The 26,715-nt window shown below is 43.3% G+C and overlaps 1 protein-coding gene across 2 annotated transcripts; it reads right to left on the minus strand.

Moving 5' to 3' along the window:
* Positions 1-705: 705 nt before the first annotated feature.
* abcb7 (ATP-binding cassette, sub-family B (MDR/TAP), member 7) lies at positions 706-26,705 on the minus strand. Of its 2 annotated transcripts, none has more exons than XM_086105659.1 (16): positions 26,541-26,705; positions 22,139-22,222; positions 21,976-22,050; positions 20,063-20,182; positions 15,019-15,151; positions 13,017-13,285; positions 12,293-12,381; positions 12,077-12,164; positions 10,167-10,341; positions 8,444-8,601; positions 6,694-6,857; positions 6,429-6,558; positions 5,969-6,140; positions 5,039-5,142; positions 4,447-4,554; positions 706-2,054 (listed from the first exon to the last, which is right to left on the minus strand). In XM_086105659.1, exons 1-16 carry the CDS (start codon positions 26,688-26,690, stop codon positions 1,836-1,838), a joined length of 2,238 nt encoding a protein of 745 aa, XP_085961785.1. In that variant the 5' UTR covers positions 26,691-26,705; the 3' UTR covers positions 706-1,835. The 2 variants fall into 2 exon arrangements, with proteins under 2 accessions (XP_085961785.1, XP_085961784.1); XM_086105658.1 differs by having other exon boundaries at positions 21,976-22,053.
* Positions 26,706-26,715: the final 10 nt, after the last annotated feature.

Raw genomic sequence — 26,715 nt, forward strand, 5'->3', positions numbered from 1 at the left:
TTAGCATCAATAAAAGGCATCATGCATGCAACTACTGTAGGCTACAAGTTTGAGCCGCGGGAATATATCCGCCAAGAGCCTCCAGCGGCCGGAAAACATGGTACCAGGTCATCATGGAGCTTTTACACGCTGAGACAACGAGGCACTCTAAAGCAGCTACGCTAATGTGAGGCAGTTGTCCATACGCTGGTTGTCACGTTAAATTTTGGAAGAATGGTTTTAGGTCACTCTTCCAATTTCTGCCAGTGACGTGCGCACACTCACAGCCTACGAGGTGCTCTGAAGCGGCTACACCTGCAAATTAACCAATTGGAAGATGCTTTTGGGATGTAGGCATAGTTATCCAACTAACTGTGCTACATAACTCCTGATGCAAACGCAGGCGCCCCAGTTTTATAGTAGGGGAAGGGAGACTGTTGGCAGACTTCATACTATGTCACTGGGAACTGCTTTAGCCACGCCTTGCACAAAAAAAAAAAGGACATCTGAAAAGGTGAAAAACAGTTTAACGCTGCATCTCCACAGCTGAGTAGCACTTTCAACAATTTTTTAATTAGGTGTTTATATTGGAAGAAAAATGAAAAAATAAAACCCCACTACTGTGTCAGTCGCAAATTGCAAAATAAAAAATAACTTATTTACAGAAAACATACCTTTTTTTTCATCAGTGGTGTCGTCAGACTACACAAGAAATCAGACAAGATCTGTGTATCAAAGACAATCATTTTATTAATAGAAGCAAAACCAGCAGGGATACAAACAAAGCAGCCCTCTGAAAATGAGGACATACATGTCAGTTTTTAAATACTGTATTAATATTGGCAGAAAACCTTCAATGCTCTCTCAACAATACGTTCAATTAGCTACTGTTAAAATGACAAAGGCGACTGTCGTCACAATAACTGCTTATGTCAAGGCTCGACGATATTACTGCAAGATGTTCGCAAAGGAGCCCTCGCGACATGGCTCACACTGTGGTGAAAATCATTCATCATTTATTCGCCGCTTCTCACCGTTCCTGCAGTGTTATTTTTACATCGATGCATCACTGACATTCTGTTAATTCACTCGGGAGATAGTTTTGTGTGCATGTGACTCCAAACATTCACCGATGGTTGATGCATTAATGGGGACAATCTCAACAATTTAATATTTCACTCTGTCTGGGACATTTGAAGTGGAAATATGCATCAAGACTGAACCACGGGGAAAAGTCTGAATTAGCAACACAGAAAAGAAAATGTGTGTGTACGTGTGTGTGTGTATATATATATATATATATGACCAGATAATCATACTTATTTTAAAAAACAATCTGGCTAATTTAATCTAAAAAAAAAAAACAACAACATCTTTCAGATGTAGCTATATAAAGTGTGTCGTATAAAGGCATATGTACATCATCGCGCGTAATCTGCTCTGTTTCCAGTGTGAAGAAAGATGTCAATAAAGCCCAAAGGATGCAAAGCAAAGACAGGGAAGTGGCTGTGACCATGTTGCCGAGCAGATGTCTAGCGCGCACGTATGTGATATACAAGGTCTCTTTACTCTTGGCTTCAGCTGAGGAAAGTGACATATAGAAGCTCTGGACGCCATCCAGTGTCTGTTCAGCTCCTCCTCAACTTGGCCGGCGAGAGCCGTTATTCAGATGATGAGAAGTACAAGCCGGAGGAAAAGGAAGCATGGCCACACCATGGTGCCTGGCTAGGATGCATAATGGGGCCACATCCCTCCCACCCTCCACTTTCCCTTCCTCAAATACCACACAGACTGGGGACTCCAGCTTGGGCCATCTGCGTGGGGATGGTGATGAGACTTGGAGATGGCAGCTTCTCTCAGCAGGAGCAGTTCCCACAGCCCTTCACACTGTTGAGGATCTCCTCCTGCAGTTTCTTCCTCTCCTCCTCCTTCTGGGAAAGGCGCTCGGTCGCCGGCTGGCTGGAGCTCTTGTTGCCGTTCAGCATTTTGCTGTTCTGGGTGTTCCACAGGTCGGCGTACATGCTGCCCGCGGTGCTGAGGAGCGTTTCATGGTTGCCGCGCTCTTTCACCTTACCCTGTCCCGCCAGGAAAAAAAAAAAAAGTTTGCCCAGATCAAAATGCTTTTAATAATAATCTCTTCATGACCACCAATACTGATCACACTCTGCCAGGCCCCCCGTACGATCCCTCACGCCTCCTGAACAACTGTTGCATTTCTTGCACAAAAACACAGACTCAGAAACACACACACGGGCGTGTACGCACGCCTCCCACGCAGTCCAACACAAAATGCAGGCGCCCCTTCCCCCTCCAGCCCCCACGAGCATGCAGAGGTGTGGGCAGGATTTTCAGTGAGCCCAAGACGAGCATGCTACCGTTGGCGTGCTTTTAATGAGCACCCCGGGCGGTACTCTGGTGGCGACACCTGCAAACTCCATGGCGACATCACACACAAAACATGCCGCCTCGCCACGACCCTCTGATCCCCGCCCTCTGACTCTGGAAACACGGAAGCACACATGCTCACTGGGAGCCCTTCAAAAGAGCCTCTTATTTCCTCAGCATTGGGAGGACTGATGGAAAATGTCACTTGACTGCTGACGTGTGCTGACGTGTCTCACATTGATGCTCTTTTAAGACCGCAAGTGACTCCAAGGACGGCCTTGACATATCGCAGTGTTTTCTCTTCTCTCCTATTTTGGTAACACACCATTGACCGCATCGGAAAGAGTCATTGTTTGTGTTTACAGTGAACCCTCATGTATCACACGGGATACATTCCATAGCCACACGATGAAAATCCAGGATCTAGCGAGACCATTTTAAAAATACCCCACTCGCATTTTTAACTTAAATTACACTTTTATGGCATTCCTCAGCACCTGCTCACACTCTGGCTGTCAAAGAAACGGGTGACAAGTAATATCACTTTTGGTAACAAAAATGATTTCTGCTAAAACAGTCGTCCAAATCAGAGGCAACGCGTGCTCATTTTTTTTGTAACATTTGTAACTTCAAGTTTACTGTAAGTGACACAAAAGAGAATTAGACGTTGCATATTTAAAACACCAAACCATATAATTTAATTTAATGGCGTTATGCTGCCTCAATGTTAACATTCGCTTCCAAGGGAAATTTGCATTGATGTTGTGATCATTCCAAACGATAATTACAAACCTTCCAAAAGCTGCTATTTTGACACAAGTGATACTTTAACAAATGGAGAAGCAACACATACAAAGAGAAAATGCAATAATACTCAGAGACACGTATTTCCTCTGCTCGGTATGAACAATGACAATGACTGGAGATGAGTTGGGGACCTTCTCTACCTCTTCTCGTTGCTCTTAAGCTGCATCTCTTGCAGTCTACAGTAACTGTCCGGCATGTTACAGAACAATGTGGTACTAAACTGAAAGCATGCCACTCTAAATTCAGACTGGCCTGTATATTGTACTTTGAAAATCAATAAAAACAATCTTTACAAAAATCTGTGATATAGCAAATAAATGTACTGCATTTTATATTTGGCTCAATCAGTCTCACAAAAAAGGTCTGAGCTCAACAGGGCCCGACGACTACAGCCAATTGTGGCAGAGGTCTTTGGGACTATCACCATGCCTTAGAAAAACACCCCCCCCCCCTTTGAGAAAAATATATTCTGTGATTTCTGGAGTATCGCAAACAACATGTTTACATCATGTTGCAAAATCCAAGCTGAAGCCTGTGTTTTGCACGAACAAAATGTTGACACACAAATTTAAATATAACATCTCTCAGTGGAATACAATTATAAGTGTCTGAAATAAACTGTTAAATTCTCAACACTGACAGTGATAATAAACAAAAGGTCAGTTGAGTGCAGATCATCATGAAAAATGTGCTAATTGGACTGGCCAATAACTCGATTTTCTTTGGGAACGTCTCCAATGTTAATCGCTGAAAAAGTCAAGGCACTCGGCTTTTTGCTAAGGTCAAGGCCCTGTCCAATAGAAAATGAATGCTCTGGCGCCATCTTGTTGCAACCTGGTGTCAACGAACTAAATTGACATGAAGGAGGAGGAGCTTCATTTATTTAGGTAACAGGTGGCATATGCCGGTGTCCCGGGGAGAGGAGGGGGGTCGTTATCCTGCATGTACTACTGTAGATGTTTCCCTCCTCCAACACACCTGATTCTAATGATCACCTCATCAGCAAGCTCTGCAGGAGCCTGATAACGATCCAGATCATTTGATGAGGGGAAACAATTAAAACATGCAGAATGGCACCCTACGAGGACCGGAGTTTGATGGCTGAGAGTTAGGCCATAGATGTGTGCTGTCGTCATCTTGTGGCATCTACAGGCAATTATAAACCTTTTGGGGGAAAGCGTCAAAGACTAGCGGCCCCGCAAATACTTTTACATGACAAACGGTTTCCTCATGTGAAAAGGAAAGGAAATTCCGTGTAAAATGAAGACTACGTACCTCGCTAAGCACAATGATCTCGTCGGCGTCCACAATGGTGGAAAGCCTGTGAGCGATAAACACCGAGGTCCTGTCTTTCACCATCTCCTTCATTGCGCTCAGGATGTTCTAAAAAAAAAAACAGCATCATTTTTTTTTCTTTCAAGTGTTCCACTAGATATTAAACGTTGCAATGATGGCGTACTTGAAACACAACAATAACCAACACGTGACTAACAAGGTGCATATGCAATTCACTCACAAATACAACTCATATGCTTCTGACTGCAAAGTTCATATACGATAATTCAGAAACACATTCACATCAACAGGAAATTCGAATCGACATGAGCGACAATGCTGCGCTTTCCTCTCGAAAGCAGAAATGGCGTGCTGAAATTTCTCATTAAATGTAACACTTACAAAGACTGAGGGGGTTTTAAGCTGAGCTGGAGTTTAAGGAGGAAGAAACAGCGGCAGGTGGCAAGGGGGAATATGTGCAGTGGTGTGTGAATGGGGGGAGGGTGGGTGTCACAGTGATGCCGAATTATCGTGTGCACCTTTGGCAGGTGACTGAGTGGGTGTTTGTTCTGTTAAATATGTATGCCTGCACCTCTTCTGTGATGGAGTCCAGAGATGATGTGGCCTCGTCATACAGGAGAATGGGCGGATTCTTCAGTATTGCACGGGCGATAGCGACACGCTGCTTCTCCCCGCCTGAAACGAAACAATGGACGTCATGAAACAAAGCAAACAGACCTCAGCGGGTCGGTATGAAATGATGAGCGAAAGGCCTCCCCCTAGCCTCATCGGATAATCACCTCAAGCAGAGAGAAAATGCACCGTAGCAACAATTCTGCATGACAGGTACAAGAGGACTTTTATTTAATTGCGAAGAAAAATCAGCAGGAGACTTTGGCTCTGCGTCTGACCCAGCCTTTGGTACATACAAGCTGTGTGTGGCCTTTTAAATGCAAGCAGCTTTAAGAGACATTATAAAACTGCGCCAGCGGTGGGGAATGTCAGAAGGAACTTTGAAACCCAGACTGCTACCAGCTTAAAGATAACTTGACAAGCTATCTTCAGTGTAACAATTCTTGACAAGTGGAAATGGAATGACAATCAAATATGGAACATGAGGAGTTTAGTTCGACACAGGGGCACGTGATGGGCTTGAAGTCAGAACTCTCAAGTTTCTCCAGACCAAATTCAAGAATGCCTTTATGGACTTTGCTTTGTGCGCTGGGACACAGTCTTATTTGTCTAACTGTTCCCGCAAAAGAAAAACAGAACTGTACACAATGTCTTGGTATTAATATTCAAAGGGAACAATTAGGTCTAAGCCAAGCCATGATTGATGAACCTTTTGAAGAATTGTGCCTTTCTCAATGGGAGAGTCATGCTTGGCTCCTCACTGGGTACAGTTTCCCAAAAAAATAAATAAAATAAAATAAAAAAATTGGGAAAATTGAAATGATGAAAACGCAAAGTACAGGGTACTTAGTTTATATATTAACACAACAGTCATTAAATTGCAGCGAACCTGACAGCTTTAGGCCTCTCTCCCCGACCTGAGTGTCATAGCCATGCGGCATCCTGAGGATGGCATCATGGATGCCTGCAAGACGAGCCACTTGGTAAACATCCTCCGGTGTGGCGTTGATGTTCCCGTACTGCAGGTTGTAGAAGATGGTGTTGTGGAACAGAACAGCATCCTGACAACAGAGAGGAGGGGAGAGGGGGCGGGGGGGCGGGGGGGGGGAGCAAGCTTTAGAGAGAATATCGTTATTGCTGCAGTGACGGGAACAGAGTGCAGTAGATACAAAGACAAAGGTAGGAGTCAGAAAGAGTAGTATGCGAATGGGGAAAAAAAAACAACGTACCATCTGTTCAGATTATCGTGTGAGCAATTTGACTATTTTATAATTTCACTACTGAGCGTAAAACTTAAGTGCAGTGGATGTGGCTAAATCATGTTGTCTTTCTCGCATTGCATCGCAGACCTGCGGTACGACCCCTAAAGCCTTCCTCAAGCTCTCAAGGCTGACGTCTCTGATGTTTTGCCCACCGATGTATATGTTCCCCCGCTGGGGCTCATAGAAGCGGAACAGCAGCCGCACTACTGTGCTTTTCCTGAAAGCAGAGATGGGGCCAAGCATCAGCAGCGGCATTCTTCCACTCCAGTGATGACAGCGGGTGGAGACTGTCAGCAAGTGCAATTGTGAGACGTGGCTAAAGGATTGAGCACCTGGATTGCTGGAGACTTACCCGGAGCCGCTGCCACCGACTATGGCCACCTTCTTGCCGGCAGGTACCTCGAAGGTCACCCCATTCAGGACCTTCTGGCCTTCCAGGTATTCAAAATATACATCCTCAAAGCGAATTGTGGACTCTTGTGGCTTGATGCTTAAAGGTGGCGCGAGATCCTTCTCCTGTAGGCAAACCACAAAGTTGACTGATGGTGAAATGGAAAAAGATAAAAAGACACAAAGCCGGGCATATTAGAAAAATAAACTTGATGCAAGGCGACTCCTTATAAAGCTGGATAATGGCGGAGAAGAACGAAAATCAGAAGAGGATTTAAGTGGTGCTGAATAACGAGACTGATTTTTCATCTTCACGCGGCCTGACTGATCAATACACACGAAAACCTACGGTATACAACGGGCTGAGCTCTCAGCATAGCGCTGAGATAAAGCCGAGGTCGGTAACCAATAAAGCGTTGTCCCGCACAGACTGAAAGCCTCTTCTGCACAAACTAATAGCACAATAATCACCCAAAAGCCTGTAGCTCAGGCAAAGAGTACACCACTCATCATGGCATCTTTTAAGTTGAAAAGCCTTCCCAAAAGTCAGGCCTGTTGGTAGCTAGATTGTCAATACAACATGAAGGGCAGCACAATCCCGCTCTGCAAATGAATACAAACAACTCGCAGTCCATTAGATCAGACAGTTTAGAACTTCACCCCACCCACACGCAGAAAAGGCACAACAATTTATTTGGCGGAGTAGTTAAAGGGGTGGGCTGGATTATGTTAAGTACATAATGCAAATGTTGAAAAGAATGCATAATGTGTTCAGTCAATAGCGGCCTGCTGGGCTGTGCCATTCTCCGGGAATCACAAATGGGAGCGGGACTGATGAGTGAAAAAAATAAGAAACCTTATTACTGCTGCAATTACAGGCCTGGCACCTCAATAGTGCTCAGAGTGCCAGGGAGCGCGCGCTCACACACACATTTGCACTTATGGACTCTTCTAGCGCAAGATGGGCTGTCAGGACGTTTCATAAAAATAACTGACTGCCACTTTGACAGGAGAAACAAAGGGCATGTCTGTTCGAATCAAATCTGCATCGACAGTGTTTCAAATAGTAAACATCCGACTATGTGTTTTAAGTGCACCCGAAACGCGCCAGAGTTGCTGAAAGGCAAGCAGGAAAAAGAGTCTGCTGGCTCCTTCCAGCTTTTCTGAGTGAGATCTGAGAGGAAGTATTTCTGAAGAACTTTCAAAACCGTTGCCCAAGTTTTCCCGGCAACTTTCAACTGTGCTTACTTGTGTATTGGACAAAAAGTTTGTCAGACAAAAGCATCATTTTATCGACCACATTAAAAGGAGAAGAAACTATTAATGCAGCTAGTAATCATTTACGATTCTCCTTACAATTACAATTATATCACAGCAGTAGATAACTGCTCAAAGAGGCAACATTAAAAACAGCAACTTTACAAATTGAGGTGGCACAGTGGTTCGCACATTCATCTCACATTTCTAAGCTTGAGACTTCAAATCCAGGCTCTGGCCTTGCTGGGTGGAGTTTGCATGATTTTGAAAGGTTTTTTTTTTCTTTTTCATCACATATCTCCAGGCTTTTACATACAGTGTTAGGTTTCATTGCATTCAAGCAGGAGACCTTGTCAGAATTTAAAATAAAAAAAAAAAAAGGGAACACACAAAATGCTCTTGTGAATGGACTCGGCTCAGTGAAGAAATTAATGTCAAGCTGCCGCTGAAGTTACCTTGATCTTGGTGTCAATACTGAGCAGCGTGAAAAGCGTGTTCATGTCTATAAGAGCCTGCCGTGTCTCTCTGTACACCGTGCCCAGGAAGTTTAGAGGGAGGGACAGCTGGAAGAGCAGGCCGTTCACCATCACCAAGTCGCCCACTGTCATTGTACCTACACATCAAATGCAGCATCGCAAAAACATATCATGGATGCACACTATGCTCATCTTCTGGTCATAATTAACATCATAAACACATGACTTTTCTTTTTTTTTTTTACTTTTAACAAAAGCGTAGAAACGATTTGGTTTCATTTCATGCTTGTTGCATTTGGTCCCCGTCTTTTAGAATGTAATGTGGATAATAGTACAGTCAAACCTCGGTTTTCAAACGTCTCTGTTCTCGACCAAATCGGTTTTCGACCAAGAATTTCGAGTTTTCGGTTCTCGAACAAACTGAGCACACTTGAATGGGTCACTTGACTACTCTCGCCTTCCTGACACGAGGAAGTGACGCTTCCTTGGGTAGACGAGGAAGTGACGCTACCTCGTATAGCGTTCCATTGTGAACAGATCTGTTCAATAACGATTTTATTAGAAAAAGAAAAGAGTGTGGTTTCGGTTTTCGAACAAATCGGTTTTCGAACAGCCTTCTGGAACCGATTATGGTTGAAAACCGAGGTATGACTGTATATGCACATTCAATTGTAAAGCATTTAGTTCGGTCCATTACAGGGACTTTTGTTTTACTGTAAAATGTCAAGAGGGCGAACAAACGCATGGCAATAACGCTGAACAAATGATTTTATACTGCTTTTGTTTGTTTTTTCTTAATTCTGTCCCCAACTGCCAGGAAGAATGGGGTCCCATCTTAACAAAACATGGTATTTCTCTCCACTGCAATGCGGGCGACTGACAGATCTATGTCCCGCTGAGCAAAAAAGGACTGACAAATTACTCAAAAACGCATTTCATTTTGGAGTCAGTCAGTACTCCCTCAAGCGTCTCTCGGTCCAAAAAGGATGCTGCTCGCCTCCTGATCATAGGAGAGAACATGTAGCTCCAATTTTGATTTCCTTCCACTGGGTTACCGCACACTTTAGAGATTATTATTTTATTTGCTTTAAAATCTTTCAATGGAAATACCTCTCTGAGCTCCTCCACCCCGACGTACCAGGTCAGCGGACCAGACGCCACTAGAGGTACTGAGGACTAAGCAGAGGCTCAGAGGGGATCAAGCGTTTTCCGTTGCCAGTCCCTCTCTTTGGAATGACCTCCTGCTAAACATTAGGCAAGCCTCCCTCTTTTTTTCCCCATTCTTAAAACTCATTTCAAAACACATTTTGATTCTATGGGCTTGACTTAGCACGAGACTCAGTATTGTTTTCGGGTTTTGTGATGTTTGGTGTTTTTAAGTTCTTCATTTATTGTTTTGACTGTCTTGTGTCTTGGTGTGCAGCAAAATGTTTGTTTTGAAGTGGCTGTCGATAAAGTTGAGATGAGTTGATTAAATGCTGGCGCAAATCAGCCTCCGTGTCAGGAACTTTTAACGAATGTCCATAGAGAGGATTTAAATTTATTATTTACTTAAAATGGACAATTTAGCTAGTCACATTGTACCGTCACTCTTTCTTCTCTCTAGAAGGTGAGTGAAGTAGTTTATCTGAAATGCAGATGTTACATATCCGGTAAACAATGTAAGCAGACATATGGTGATAGTCGTCGTGGCGTGACCCACCTGCCGCAATGCCCTTGCTTGCCAGCAACATGATGCCGGTTAGGCCGACACTGAAGATGGCGCTCTGGCCAAAGTTGAGCATTGCCAGCGTGGACGTGGTTTTCAACGAGGACGATTCGTAGCTTTTCAGGAACCCATCGTACTTTTGAGCTTCATACTTCTCGTTGTTGAAGTACTGGAGTGAGAAACACAAAGAGATGTGACTGGGAGAAAGTCCAGGGCTTTAGGATGAAAAGAATGTGTACAGCGAGAGACAATGAAATGTGGTTGGGGTTGGAGGTGTAGGAATCATTTCGGGGACCCCGCTTAGGTTTTAGGTCTGGGTCTCGGTGGGCCTGGCCTCTGAAACACTTCATCGTCATATCCTTAGCATTGAAATGAAAGTCGGTACGGTAACAGAAAAAAATTGATAGACAGTTATAGATTAAGCTTTTGCGAAGCCAAACATTCATCAATCATTTGCATGTTGAGGAAGAACTACTGCATACAACTGTTTCTGTCAAACTCTGGATACACATCTGTGGATGGCATTTTAGTGCCTCTCAACAAAGAACCTCTTAAGTGCCGAGCCACAAGAGCAGCACTGATTTTGATTAAGACATACAGCTATCACTTCAGGGAAAAGCCTTGTGAATCTGCTACAAGCACATTGCTTAAATGCAGTAACAATAACAAGCTCCCTCCTCCACTCCATCGCCAATTACCCACGAACTGACAAACATTGCATTTGTTTAGTCGTGCAATTGTTTTTCTACTCAGGCAAAGTGGGCGATTTGCTTCTTTCGCTACCGACCGTGTAGCTACAGACATGCCATACATTGGAATACAGGCAAAGGCAGGGGAACAGTGGGGGGCGGGGGGTAGAGAGAGAGGAAAATGTAGCACATGAAGAACAAATACAGGCAGCGCAAGGAAGACACCATGTTCAGGTTCTCATCGAGCCCTTTGTGAAAAGTGGAACGGATTTCTGAGTGGGTGGAGATCTAATTACATATGCACTCACAGCTCAGAGTGATGCTAAATTCGGCCACATTGACACAGATGATACAAAAAAAAAAACACAACAAAATGTAAAAGGAAAACAGAATGTAAAATAAGAGCAAATGAAAATACCATAGGTGCCAAAATATATCCGGAGCAATGAACAGAAACCCTTTGAAGGATGCTGGAGAAGTGATCTGTGTGTGTGTGTGTGTGTAAAAATACGAATATAACAACGATGTAGAGAACAAGGCTTAGAATGGAGCAAGGTGCATCCACACAGAAAACTAAGTCTGAAGAAATTGAGACATTTCTCATCAAAATATTTCATTGCATTAATGTGTTTTTAAAAAGTCCATAAATACACTATTTTATTTATTCATATATTTTATCGGGTCATAATAATTTTAATAGCTAGGCATTTTGTAGTCTACTGGAACGTTAAAACCACATAGACCACAGTGCCGAAAGTGCTATAATGAACTGTGTAAAGGTTCACACTAACTGAACAGCATTCTAGTAATCATTTCTAAGTGTGCTGATTACATTATTGATATCATTCATTTATTTACCCTATGTTTAGGTTCACGTGCCAATCTGTAGTTGATTATCCTTCCTCTCTTACAACAACACAAGTCACGTGCACTGGTGCACACACACGGAAGAGTAAAGTCCTTGAATAATAGGACAAAAATAATGGGCATTACAGCACTTGGTATGTAATATACGTGTATAAGATAAAAGAAAGACAGAGGAGAAAGCGTGTGAAATTGATTCTACCAAGGAAACGGAAGGAAATGGTTCCCGACTCAAGTGAGCAAAAACATAAGACGGACGGGAAAGAAAAATGAAAGGAGGAGGGGTGTAATGAGGACGAACTGAAAATAGGGTTGAGCTGTGGGAAGGCGTGTGTGTTTATGTGATCTCACCTTAACAGTCTCATAGTTGAGGAGCGAGTCGATAGCTGCATTGCCTGCTTCGTTGTCTGCTTTGTTCATTTCTACGCGGAAACGAGTCCTGTGCACCGAAACAAATGGGAGGCCTTGCCTTTTTATCTGATATTTGGTTACAGTAGTGAGTCCATAAATTCAGCGTACAACATGTTATAAATCGGCACATTGAAGTATGGACATGCTAAAGGTTACCTCCACTGCGTCATGAGAATGGTGAAAAGGGCGTATGTGGATAAGGTACCCAAAGCCACGGCCGTGAATTGTCCGCCACACTTGTAGAACTGCACAGGACAAAAGCAGGTCGATTAAAAAACATTGTTCATCATTCGCAACTTAACAGCCCCATGAAACAAAGTCAAGCGAGCACATCAGGCCACCATGCTCCAGTGCTTGCGTCAAAAGCGAGTTTGTGGCCACTTCACTATGAAATAGGGTGTTACAAATGAAGGGAAAAAGACAAGAACTAATCATGCTAATGCTTTAGCTATGTGGGCAATGAAGTCTGTCCTCATTACATCCAATCTGACATTATGGTGCAGGGTGGAATAATAAGGTAAAGCTATAGAGGAGCAGGTCTTTTAGTGCCAGTGTGTGTGTGTGTGTGTGTGGTTGGGGGGGGGGGCAGGCATTCACTACAGGAGGACATTAAGCTGAAACAAAGCTTCACAATTTTACATCGATGCTAATGGGCTCAGGGTTGCCCACCCAAAGAAAACTGGGATTCATCTAATGAAAGTGAGACATCTTGGAATTAATATCCTGACGTTCTGCTGCGAAGTGTGCCTCGGCGATGAAAGGTGCTAGGTATTGGGATAATAACAGGTCCACACAAAGAATGAACACCGTGAGCCGCTTTTGCAGAGTATTGGATATCGGTTATCAAACACGATGAGAAAGATCTCACAATGGATCTTACCAGGATGGCACTCACAAGTCCCATTTCAAAGACGGTGGGGCCAAGATTGAAGATGAGGGCGCTAAGGACAAATGAGATGCCTCGGGTGCCACGGTCGATGGCCTTGGATAGTGCTCCCGTCTGGCGGCTGAGATGAAACCCCAGATCCAGATTGTGCAAGTGGAGGAAGACGTTCTTGGCGATGCGTCGGATAGAGCTCTGGGCCACTTTGCCGAACACCATGTTCCGAAGCTCGTTGAAGAGGGCTGCACAGGCCCGTGACAAACCATCTGGGACAGGGCAGGACACAGGCAATTACACACCCTGAAGCTGTTGAGCGGGGAGGTTCAAAATGAAACAGAGCTGGGCTTTGGAAAAATAACGGATGCTCGTCATCATCTCAGAGCTATGGTTAAGGGATACACTTTAGTCAGCAAGTGATTTTTTTGCTGCAGCAAAATAGAGAAGGGTGAGTATCATATGTCAGCCTCTTGACAGCAGGATACATCTGGCGTGGTATTTTTGTCATTTCTGGCAGTTTTCAATCAATTGTTAGAATAAAGCAGCGATAAGGAGGCTAATGTCAATCATACCAATACAGCAACACATGGTAGTCCATAGTGCGGTGATGGCAATGCGGACTTAAGATGTGCATCATCTATCCTCAACAGAGTAGACCGTTGAGCTGTGGATGCAGGATGACTGGTATTAGACGGTTTACAGTCCCTCTCCCTAGATTTGCTAATTGAAAGGGGCCATAGCTGAGTCGAGTAGGTCTGTTATATGGCTGCTGGTAATTACTTGTATTTAAAAAATTATAAGGTATGAGCACAATTGCACCACTGTCTAAGAACGAGAAGAACTGAGCATTCTATTTGAGTAACTACAGGATCATCAGATATTCATTCAGCACAGTTACAAAAGACGGCGACTAGGATCAGTTACAAATGTATCTGAGTCCGAGGTGGAATGATACCTGGAGTTCTAGAGGCGATTTCTCTGCGAATACCTACCTTGTCTTATGGGACCAGAGTAGGGTGGTAATTGCTCGGTCTGCCGATCTTCGTGCGGCAGTAATGTGGCGTTAAATAGGAATGCTCATCAAATGAACAAAGTGTCCACATCTGACAAGGTAGGATGAGCACTGGGCTACCATTTCAGCCAAATTACACACCCCGCCACAGACATGTGGCCCGGAGCATTGCAGAAAGGGTGCAAAGAATACAATTCCATTCTGAAAGAGCATCCTGTACATTCTATCTTGTCAGCCGATTTCATCCTGTCTGGAGACCTGGTCGCGCGCTCCAATTATTCACCAAGCGCGACTGAGAAAGATCTAAGTGGGCTCATTAAAATAAGTGGCTACAGGGCAAAGTGTATCCAAGATAGAGAGACTTGCAGTAGGTGTCAGGTCACCATTTGTCCCATGTATTTATGCTTTTCATTAGCACCTCACCCAAAAAATATATATGTACTGTATATTTTTTATAAAATATAAATATATATAAAATAGATAATATTTTAAATTTATATTATACACACACATATACTGTATGTGTGTATATATATATACACACACACACAATACTCTGATTAGAAATGAACTTCCTTCTATAGCTCCACCACACCTCTGACGGGGGCTATTCGGGCAACGACAAATGAGGAGAACAAAGGGAAAACAGTTTTAAAAAAACCAACAACAACACATACTTGGCCTCCATCAGAACCTCAACATAAGACAAATAAAAACATGTCTGCTTCGGAAAAATATGGTCTCCCTGTTCACCTTGAAAGGAAATGGCTACCACATCTAAAAGTTGTCAGCATACATGTGTGGATTAAAAAGCGGTGAACTCAAATATATAAGAGCCCATAATGTAAATAAAAGGAGGATAAGGCAAGGGTTGTGCAACTGCATTGATGCGAGTGTGTCGAGAAAGGTCAGCCTGGAGATACTAGGCCCTCCTATCGTCTCCTCTGATCAGCACGGCACCTGCTCGTGCAACAAAAGTCTGGAACTCACAGCCAATCAGCATGGCCGTTGCCATGGTAGCCACAGTGCTTGCCGCATCGTTCAGGTTCAGCATGTGTCCCGACATCTGGTTCAGCTCGTCCACTGCATACTTAAACATGAAGGGCACTGTCACATTGGTGATCTGGGAGGGCAGAGAGGAAGGAGAGGTGAAGAGTCTCAATAAGCCCATCACAGTACAAAAATAAATACATAATAATAGTAATTCGGTGGTGCTAAGTAGTATTTTATTGATTTATTTACAACAATAAATCCCTAGAGATGTATCAATTCATTTCCAATGAGTTCCCGTCATCAGAGTACCGTATTTTCTGCACTAAAAGACGCACTGGATTATGAGGCGCACCTTCAATGAATGGCTATTTTGTAAAAAAATTTCATACATTGGACGCTTCATATTATAAGGCACAATCTACAATGCCTCCACTAGATGGTGTTACGCTCCTTCCATTCAACTCGAGAGGCATCCGTTCAACTTGAGAGGTGTTCATGACCGCCTCTGAAAAACGTAAATTTACTATTACTGTACTTAAATGAAATTACGAAAATTGAAAATAATGCATCAAAACAGAAAATCAAGCGAGGAAATCACAAAATAAATTCTATATCCCCGATCCAGAATTTATTTTGTGATTTCCTCGCTTGATTTTCTTCGTGGTTTCATTGAAGTAATAATTAATTTATGGTTTTCGGAGGCGGCCATGAACGCCTCTCGAGTGGAACGGAAGAAGGCACGGAGACGGACAAAGACGTACAGTACCTGTATTTGTTGACACTGTGAAAACCATTAATAAAGTCTGTGTTTAAAAAAAAAAAAACCACAGCTCTCCTTTTTTCAACAAATAGAGGTGAGTCTTTGTCCGTTTCCGTGCCTTCTCTTCCGTTCAACTCGAGAGGCGTTCATGACCGCCTCCGAAAAACGCATTGGCATTTCCTTGACCATAGCGCCACGACGACTATGATCAGATGTCAGTAGTAGTTATTTATTCCTTTGTTGTGTATTCACAAATGATGAAATCCCAATATAAATTCTGTAGGGGTGGCTATATAATTTATTTTGTGATATCTTTGCTTGCTTTTCAGTTTTGATGTATTATTTGAAATTTTCGTAGTTTCATTGAAGTAATCATTAGTTTACCTTTTTCGGAGGTGGTCTTGAACGCCTCTCGAGTCGAACGGAAGAAGGCACGGAGACAGACAAAGACGTACCTGTATTTGTTGAGACTGTTTTAAAAAAATAATACCACAGCTCTCCTTTTTTCGGAGCTGCAACAAAAACTTATTTAATAAAGCAGCGACACAGTTCACTGAACCAACAGCAAGTTATAACATTGGAAGCATGTCTCCAGGAAGGAGCCATCTTCGAGTATTACCGTAATGACCATACAAAAGACGCACCGGATTTTAAGGCGCTCGGTGAGTTTTTAACTCTCAGAGCAGGTGTTGCAGATTTGTAACAACCAAGTACCTTTACTTTACCTGTTACAAGAACTTAATTTGAGCCTGAGAGGGTTAAGAAAATTGAAGACTTTTTGGTGCGCCCTATAGTGCAGAAAATACGGTAAATGCCAAAAAAACAAAAAGCAAGACAAGGGGCACCATAGTACCGTGACAAAATACCAATCATGCGCAGTCGGGTTTTTTTCCTCCAATGATTCAATCGATTGAGAGACTTTTTGAGCAGAATAATGCTGCTGGAAGGTAGAGCTCAACTTCCCAAGGATGATAATTCTACTCAATTGACAGAATTTTGGTTGCCCGATTAATCAATTATTGTGCCGATTCCTATAACAACCTCCACAGAGGAGGTTTTAAAGGCTGTTTTAACACACTGGAACCAGAGTTTTTTTCCACCTAACATGCACATGGAGGCTTTACACACAGTCTGTGAATTCCTGTAAATGCTCCCTCACCATCTCTGCTGGTGCTCCTGCGCTCGCTGGTATTTTCGGCTAATGGAACTGAATTGGGTATTAGGGCTAATTAAAAGCATAGGGAATGCTGTGTGAGTCAACCTGAGCACTTTGTGACACATTAGGGCAGCCGGAGAACAATGAGGAACACAGCATTTTCCTTTCTGCCTTGTTTCTTGGGTTTTCTCTCATACAATACTGCATGCTATAATTGAATATCAGTAAAGAAAATAAACTACAAGCATTTACCCATAAATAGACACATTTATCCACATAGCCTACATGCAAATCAGGGATGTGCTGGGAACAAAATTCGGCCCAGGAATAGTCGTCAAGGCAGCCGTCACTTGCCAAACAACAATTGGCGATGGGGGTCATGGTTGGGGGCGTTAACGGGCCTCCAGTCACGTGCCAAAAAATAATAGACAACAAGGAATGGGGGTGGTAGTGATTATTTTTACCTGCCGTGATGCCCAGGACTAGCCCGGAAATACACTGGCCGTTTGGGAAAAAATCAACATATTTTTCAGAAATCTTCCGATGGCCAAGAAAAAGAAAAAAATGCATGCCACGAGCTACCATGACCAGAACCTATTATCGCAGCGCTTATAAACACTCCCTCATCGAATTTCTAACTCATTATGAGGTTGCAAAATGTAGGTACTGTGTTGAACCATGTCAATCTGTACCTGCAGATAATATCATCGCAGCTAGATGTTGAGGTCAATTTATTATAATTCTGCTGATTGAAAAATGTCCTGCACCCAGATGATGCTTCCATTTAAAGTAGACCAACAGGAAAAAATTAGGGCTACCTTCATTCAGCAAAGCAGGAAATCGACAAAAAGCTTGGATGATTTTGCCCCGGGGGGGGGGGTATGTGGGCAGGATCTATACGAGTTTCAGTACATTTCAACAGCAATGCAGACATTTGTGGTCATGATAGGTAATCTCAACATGAACAAAATTAGAGAAGCAACAGTGATGGGATCACTCCAACACAAGGAACAAATTATGGTGAATATGCTTTCAGAAAAAAAATCTGGCATCAAAAATCTCTTGCATAGTCTGGTAGTTGTACAGCAAGTTGCACAAGTGACAATGAATCCAAACGGAACCACAAAATTGTCAAAGTGGCAATGACTGCCACCTTTGAATCACATTTAACCCGTTTCCACACAAAACGCTTCTCAGAAAATAACATGGTAATGACAAAAATAAAACCATACCTTTCCATGTTTGCATTTTAGTGCGCACACAAATACAGGTGGTCTCTGCGAGGATGCGGGTGTGTCAGGTAGAGCTTTAGCTACAGCATTGAATTTTTAACTGTGAAGCTTATATTAACCTTTTACTGTAACAATGCCCTGTGGTAGGAGAGTTTAGAGCTCAGCAGCACTATTCAACTTTCACCAGTGCAGGGTTTTATATCAAGAAATTGTTTAGTCTGATCACAACATTTCACCCGACATATATATTGCAAGTTAAGTCGAGTCTAGAAGGTGGATGACCTTTGGAGTTTCAAAATAAATGAGGGACATAGCAGATACAGGAAAGAGTGTGATACGTGCAATACATGAACTGTGAAGACTGGAGTTATTTCAGCTACCACAAAGCCAAAGAGGCTTGCCAACCTACTGTAGCTCTTGCAGAGCCAAGGACTTCATCCAGCAAATTCATTTTATGTTCACTAAGATTCACATTTTACAATGAACAAAGCACAAGGCCAAAATGTGTAGCATGAATAAAGAGAGCTGCGACCCAAAGGCAGGGACGTGGTTGTATGGTCGCTGTTAGACGAAAAAGAAATAAAATGGAAAACAAAACCAGAGAAACTGTCAGAAAATGGAAGACTTCCATTCGTATGAAACAAAACAAATCCAACCAGAAAGAGAAAGACTCAGCCAATCACAAGCTCCAGGATGACTGAGATGGTCTGAAGTTAACCGAGCGCACTTTCACAATAGGAAGATGCCAGGGTAAAATAAACGATGGGCAAGACGTGTAAAGTCATTGTAATTCATTTAAAAAAACGAAAGAGAGGAAGAAAAGATTTTAAATGGAAAAAAAATCTACAACTGGCCTCAGGAGCTGTGTCAACTAATGAAAGTAAGTTTTTTGATCAATGAGCAGCAAACAGTTTGTCAGACGCCCCGAAACACAGAATCGAAAACACCGAAAACTGTAAGGAAGTGGAATGCCAAGGCTGCTCTGCTGGATGTTGAGTCCCGGCTGCGCACAACAGATCAAGTGGTTATGGCAGAGCAAGCTTGGAGCTGTTCCCAACACCTCGACACAGGGTGTGCAGAGAGGCAGATTCATGGGGGGGGTGCAACTGAGGACGGAAGATCAAGCAGAGTGGCTTGCTTGAGGCAAGATGTGGACAAGGTGGGAGCAACCAACGGACCGAAAGAAAAGGCCCCTGGACGGACTGCCACACCGCATCACCTGCCAAATTCAGGCAGTACTGTATATGATCCTCTTCACCTTGGGAGAAGCGGAGACCCCTAACTGGTCGCTGTGCTCAGCAAGGGGAATCTTGGAACACATCCCGAGCTACTGCCCAAAAGCTCTCAGTCAGGGCCGGGGTGCTGAATCCAATTGCATAAGCCATCAGACCGCATATCAGTATCTGCAGCCGGGAGCGAAACACCACCGGTGCAAGAGCTTTTGTCAAGGCTTGAGTGCAGCCAAGGCCAGGACACAAGACTACGGCAGCAGGGATGCTGTCAACAGCCCGGCAATGACAGCTCTTTGTAGTCCTGGAGAAACAGCAAAGATTCCCACAGCACATCATAAGCTCCACCTTGAGGCCAGATACACTTTGCATCTCTGAGGCCACTAAGAACAACCTCATCATGGAGGTGTCGGCCCCATGCGAAGATGGCGTGGGGGAGGCTCATGAAATTTTGATTTCAATGCATGTTTATATTGAAAACTAGAGTTGAATCATCATAAACGGATTGTAAGGAATCTTGAATAGGAACCAAGAAATTAGATTTGAGGTCCTGCCCTTGAAACATGAAGCTGACGTTAAGGGGGGTAAACAAAAGTGAAAAGTTAAACCGCTGCATATGATAATATGATGTCTAGCATAGAAACGGAATCGTCTTAGCTTGTACCTTGGCTGCGGCTAGCAGGCCCAGCGAGATGGCAACACGGGCCCGTAGGTCAGGTCTGTCCTTCGGCCACACGTAAGACAGCATGGCAGACAGGATAGTAGTTGTGTTCACCTCTTTCAGCTAAGGAGAACAAGACAATCCTCTCATTTTGTTTGAAAACAAACTGCTTCCTCTTCACACAACATAATTTTGTTTTAACTCAAATTGGCAAGTCTTAAACCACTTCTACGTTTCATAAGTTTTATTACACGGTGGTTAACGTTTCCTTTTACGCATGAGATGGTTAAAAATGCTAACTCCTACATACATTGTCTATTTTAGACTCTTTCAAATGGAATCTAAAATGTCTACGGGGTCCCTGGGGGTTCGGAAAGAATCATCAAGGAGAGCTGAAAATTCAGCCTAACACTACAAGTCCCTTGAGACACCTGGGCTGTCATCCCATCTGATAGTGGGGCACCCACACTGTTGCCACCATGTCTATTTACTAGCACTCCAGCGCACACCTGCCACAGGGACTCTCTGCGGGCCAAAGTTGATGCACTAATTCCTCTAACCCATTCAATATGGAGGCTCTGCGTTACAGCCAGGCTTTAGGGCAGCAAATTACGCGACCTTGTTCTCAACATCTGCCTTTCATCAAATTCAATTAAGTAATATGTGACATTACAAAGAGGGCGTTAACCTTTCCTGCAATTGCAAAGGTTTCTGTGACACAAATGGAGCTCGGCTAATGTCAATTCAGTGTTTTTAATCTGCAGAAGTACTGTACATTTAGTGTGTAGAAATAAAAATGCCATCAATGGTTTGGCAGTATGACGACACGATTATAAAAGAGACACTCGAATTAACAAATCTGTTTTAAATATAGGCGGCCCGGTGGTCCAGTGGTTAGCGCGTTGACCTCCCATTGCAGAGGTCGTGGTTCGATTCCAGTGCCGGGCTTCCTGTGTGGAGTTTGCGTGTTCTCCCCGGGCCTGCGTGGGTTTTCTCTGGGTACTCTGGTTTCCTCCCAAATTCCAAAAAATATGCATGGCAGGCTGATTGAACACTCTAAATTGTCCCTAGGTGTGAGTGTGGGCGTGGATGGTTGTTTGTCTCTGTGTGCCCTGCGATTGGCTGGCAACCGGTTCAGGGTGTCCCCCGCCTACTGCCCGAAGACGGCTGGGATAGGCTCCAGCACCCCCCGTGGCCTTTGTGAGGATAAAGCGGATTAGGAAAATGGATGGATGGATGTTTTAAATGTTCTAATAAAGTGGCACCTTGAGTAACTGCTTTACAATTTCTTTTTAACACACAAGCCATCATTCAGCCGATTTATTGCTTTGACTTGCGCATGCAAACTCAATTCATCTTACTTCACAACAAGCAGCAGTTTAGCAGACAGTGAAGAATTCATCAAAAAGAAGCTTCAAACTGTTTACGCCCACTGTCAAAGTAAACAAATAGAATTACTCGATATGTATTTAAAGCAGACCGCTAGCTTCAGAAAGACCCAGCTTGATGTCTACATACGGTTGAACACGCAGTTGACGTGCTAATGATTAGGATCGACAGTTTTAGAATCCTGTAAAGTGAACTTCCGAAAAAGGGTGATTCATCACTCACGAGTAGAACTACTTGCAAATATTTCTTGACCCTGACAAACAACTATGGGCTAAAAAATACCTCAGTGTTTGTGCCAATCTGTGTATTTTTGTGATATTTCATGAAAACATTAATTTAATTATTTTTCTTAATTCTCAACATTTTAGTGGAGACATCTACCTGTATAACTTGGGCACTACCGTGTACATTATATGAAAAATTGTGTTTTTGGTAGCGCAGCCGTAAAAGAGTTTAAGACATGCCATGTGTCCCGTCAGTCCCACTCTGAATTGCTTGCAGAAACACTGATACGCAAAAGCTCTCACCACATTTTTGGGGTCTGCACTGAGACCTCTTCCAGCGTTCCCGTGCCAGCATGTTCGTTTATCTGTCACCTGCAACTGCTGTGGGAGGTTTGCCATTAAGGTGTCCATGAATCTCATATATTCACAGCACTTTGATGTAGAAGTACTTCTCATGTCTACTTACGTTTGCTGCCTCCAAAATGCGTCTACTGCTTTCAGTTGTATTTGTTTTCCAAGTTCTTGTTCGCAAGCGCGGCAGGGCACTCAGCTGAAACACAAGATGTAAAAGCACTGATCAGAATCTTGTATAACACCTCTCGACTGTGTGGGCTCAATTTATTTCATTCTGTTGACAGTTTACTGTAAGCCTCGTCACTAATCAATAGTGTCTTCAAATTTGAATATGCAAAATGTACATAAGGTAGTTTATTTGATCTATATGTTTTATTTTCATAATAAAATTCACAATGCATTCACTGTATCCATATGTATTTGTTTTTATATTTACATATTTTTGACAATATTGTGATCATAACCATTTTGGTCACCATGTTCTTGATGAAGTTTTCATACGATTCATGAACCAATTGTGTTTACTGAGCCCTCTAGATGGCACCCTCTGTTCAAATTAGGGCTGAATATACGGACAGTACATATATATTGTCAGTAAAAATTATCTTAATCAAATCTCATCAATAGAGTGGTTTGGCCTTTTCTGTATCGCCCACAATCCATTGCCAGTGGACATACTGAAAGGCTAGCCCCACTAACAAAGCGTTTTTGCCATTCGTCATGCGTATTTGCCATTCGTCATGATATGAAGCATGTGTCATTGTTGGTTGTAACAGTCGGGGGGCAAGGGTGGAAACGTTTTATTTGAACTCCCAAAAATAATTACAAATGCCGATCCAAAAGAAAAGTGATCCATCAGCGGGAGCTAAGCTGTGGCTATGGTTGCAAGCCACAAACATTGCCGTCGGTTCTCCCACTTTGGAGAGAGCTTCACATAAATGCAGACGTGCTGTTGTTTCCTGTGTCTTCGTTAATAGTTACCATACATGAGGATAAGTATACAACAGCCTGGACTGCTCCCTGAGTGTTGGAAGTGTGTAAAAGTTTATAATTTACCGTAACACCGTTGCTAATTTTGCTAGCATGTCTGGCTTTTGTGTCCATTACGTCGATCCTGATCGACCGGTAGATCTAGGACATGTCCCAAGTAGATCCGAGGGGTGGAGGAGAAAAAAAACAAACAACCATTTGTGTGTCTTTGTACATGTTAGTAATATTTTTTTTTGTTAATGTACGCTGCACCCTGATCATCCTATCAGTCTCATTTTCACAAAAAAATATTTAAAAAATAAAATAAAGCAGGTAAATCATTAACCTACGTGGCGCGAGATATACGTCACCGTAAGTTGTTAGCGCTCAGCAGTCTGCAATTGCAGCTTGTGATCAGAGCAGTTGCGCAATATCTTTTATCGTCATTATTCTCATTCAGAGTTTGCTTCGTGTACAATTCACCGAGAGTACGGGCAGAGAATAGGAATCTTGAGGGCCCAGAGAAGCACTTTAAAACGGTACGTGTGAGCTACGATAGTTAAAGGGTGCAAAACTGCATCGCATGCCTCCATGTCAGGCTTTCTCATCATGGCATGCGTGCGTGTGTGTGTGTGCGCGTGCGCGGTAAGGGGCGATCCCGGGAGTTTGGTTGATCGAAAAGTCGATCTAAGGTCCAAAAGGTTTGGGCACCCCAGAGCTAGCGGATATGCCAGTTTTGCATGACAACCAAAACCTAGGTGAGAGTTTTATTCTTTACAAAAACGACTATTGTCTGATAAAAAAGTAACATATTTCAATTAATAAGAAGACAAATGTCCGAGCGCTACGGATCACCATGTTTGTCTCCAATTTAAAATCCTACTTCACAGTTTTTCACCTTTCACAGGGGGTTCTGGTCCCCATTAACTGTGAAAATCAAGGGATTACTGTGCTTAATTTTGTGTCAGCAATCCAATCATGCGGTTGAAAGTTTATAAGTATCCAAATCTCCAATTAAACATAATACCTGTATATTGTCTGCTTGTCTGAAGTCTCCATGTACATGTCCATCGCTACAGTCAAAGTTCACTAAAAACCTCTCATCACGTAAACTAATCGAGATATTCACACCTAACAACGTGCCGGTGTTTGCAATGAAAAGGCGAAGCAGCCTACAGCTATGGTCAAACATATGAGATTGTGGGATATGTTACTATTTTTTGGGACAAAGGTCAACCCCCTTTATACAGGTGTGTTTTAATACAGAAAATGAAAATCATGCACAAGCAAACCGAAAAGTCACTTGCTGTGGCGACCCCTGATGGGATAAGTCAAGTCAAGTCAAGTCAACAGTATTTATAGAGCACTTTCAAACAGCCATCGCTGCATACAAAGTGCTGTACATGGAGCAATTTAACATGCACAATAAACAGTAAGACAAATCGGTAATAAAGGCGGTAGAAAGCACCAAACAGTAAAACCAAGAACAAATCTAAGTCATGCTGAGTCGAATGCCAAAGAATACAAGTGAGTTTTGAGGAGGGTTTTGAAGATGGGCAGCGAGGAGGCTTGCCGAATGTTCAGTGGGAGGTCATTCCAGAGAGAGGGACCAGCAACAGAAAAGGCTCGATCCCCTCTGAGCCTCAGTTTAGTTCTTGGTACTTCTAATAAAGTCTGGTCCACAGACCTGAGGCGCCGGGCAGGTGTGTAGGGGCGGATGAGCTCAGAGAGGTACGGTGGCGCGAGATTATTCAGAGATTTGAAAACAAATAAGAGGATCTTGAAAATAACTCTAAAATGAATGGGGAGCCAGTGAAGGGATGCCAGAGTAGGAGTTATGTGCTCCCTCTTACGAGTACCAGTCAAGAGGCGAGCAGCGGCATTCTGGACCAGCTGAAGGCGCTTAATGGAGGACTGGCTGACTCCAAAGTAAAGGGCATTGCAGTAATCGAGCCGGGATGTGACAAAGGCATGAATTACTGTCTCAAAGTGCTCATGTGAGAGGAGAGGTTTTATTTTGGCCAGCTGTCTATGGTGAAAGAAGCTGGATTTAACAACGGCACCAATTTGCCGATCGAGTTTGAAATCACTGTGCAGTTTAAGGCCCAAGTTTGAGACTGTTGACTTAAGATAAGGAGACAGGGGGCCCAAGTCTACAGGATGGAATGTACAAGGGCCACTGGGACCAAACAATATCACCTCTGTGTTCTTTTCATTGAATCTCAAGAAATTTTGTGCCATCCAGGTTTTGATTTCTTCCAGACAGGATAGGAGTGGCCTTAATGAGAAGGCGTCTTTCTTGCTCAGTGGGACATAGATCTGGCAGTCATCTGCATAGCAGTGGAAGGGAATACCATGTTTCCTTAAGATGGAACCCAATGGGAGCAGATACAGCGAGAACAGCAGAGGCCCCAGAATTGAGCCCTGTGGAACACCACATGACAGGGGAGCAGTGCGTGACTCAGAGCAGCCAAGGCTGACACAGAAGGTTCTGTCAGCTAAATAGGACCTAAACCACTCAAGAGCACTGCCGCCAATGCCCACCAAGTGCTGCAAACGAGTCAGCAGAATACTGTGATCCACTGTATCAAATGCTGCAGTTAAGTCCAATAAAACTAGACACACGTGGTCTCCAGAGTCATTTGCCAGGAGGATGTCATTAGAAACGCGTAACAGGGCTGACTCCGTGCTATGCATCGTCTTGAAACCTGACTGGAAGACCTCCAAGATGTTATGTTCATCCAAGAAAAATTTCAACTGCATGTGCACCACTTTTTCCAGAAATTTGGAAATGATAAGCATAAAGTCACAACAACAGCCCTGTTTAAACAGGTAATTGCAAAATATTGTTGTTCAGTTTATGCATAATTTTTCAATATCCTGCTGTCCTGGTGATCTCAATTGACTCGAGTATCAAGCATCATTTCGAAACTCTGTGTCATATCAAAACTGAAACAGAACGCAATCAACTTTCACTTTTGAAATGTCGGAATCTTTTTATATCTTGTACTTTTCATTCCTCCGACCGTGGAGCAACGCTGTTCACTGACAATGACATCATCAGAAAATAAATGTCAATGCACCCACCACCGGGTGGGACAAACACGCTTATCTAACATTTACTGACTTCTGTGGGACTCTCAAACACGTGATGCAAGACCCCTGCCGAGTCTACATGATTTCCCTAACTAAAGAAACGAACAGTATTGCTGCACGACCTGTGACCATTCCGTTGTCACATAAAAATCACGTCAAACATTGCGTTGCAGCTGTCCATGGTGTAGCCAGCGCAAGATACAACTTGTGAACATCTTGGTACTGGAGATCGAAGTTAGCACCAAGCTAGCGGACATGATACAAACTCACGTGGGATTTGCGTGACAGCAGCCGCATAACAGGCATACGGCATTCCGAAAATCAGACCTTGTGAGTTTGGTTCACGTGTAACAAAGGAAGACATTTGTAAACTTGTGCCCAGATCTGTCCTTGTGTGGTAACTTTCAACCCCAAAAGCACCGTGCCCTCTGTAACTCCTCTCAACTTACCAGGTAAGGACTTTGGCGCGTGTACTTCGTCCCATTCTCGCTTCGACTTTTATTCCAAGCGTGATACGAGCTAGTTTTTCGAAGAATACTTGCCAGTTTTTGCCTGTGCAAGTGTAAGCCGCATTTCAGCGACACCAACAGTGGCGCCATGTTGCAAGTGTGAGAGAAGGCGGGA

This window comes from Hippocampus guttulatus, chromosome 2 (genome assembly GCF_054856545.1).
Source record: "Hippocampus guttulatus isolate MCC_2025c chromosome 2, RoL_Hgut_1.0, whole genome shotgun sequence".
NCBI classification, from domain to species: Eukaryota; Metazoa; Chordata; class Actinopteri; order Syngnathiformes; family Syngnathidae; genus Hippocampus; species Hippocampus guttulatus.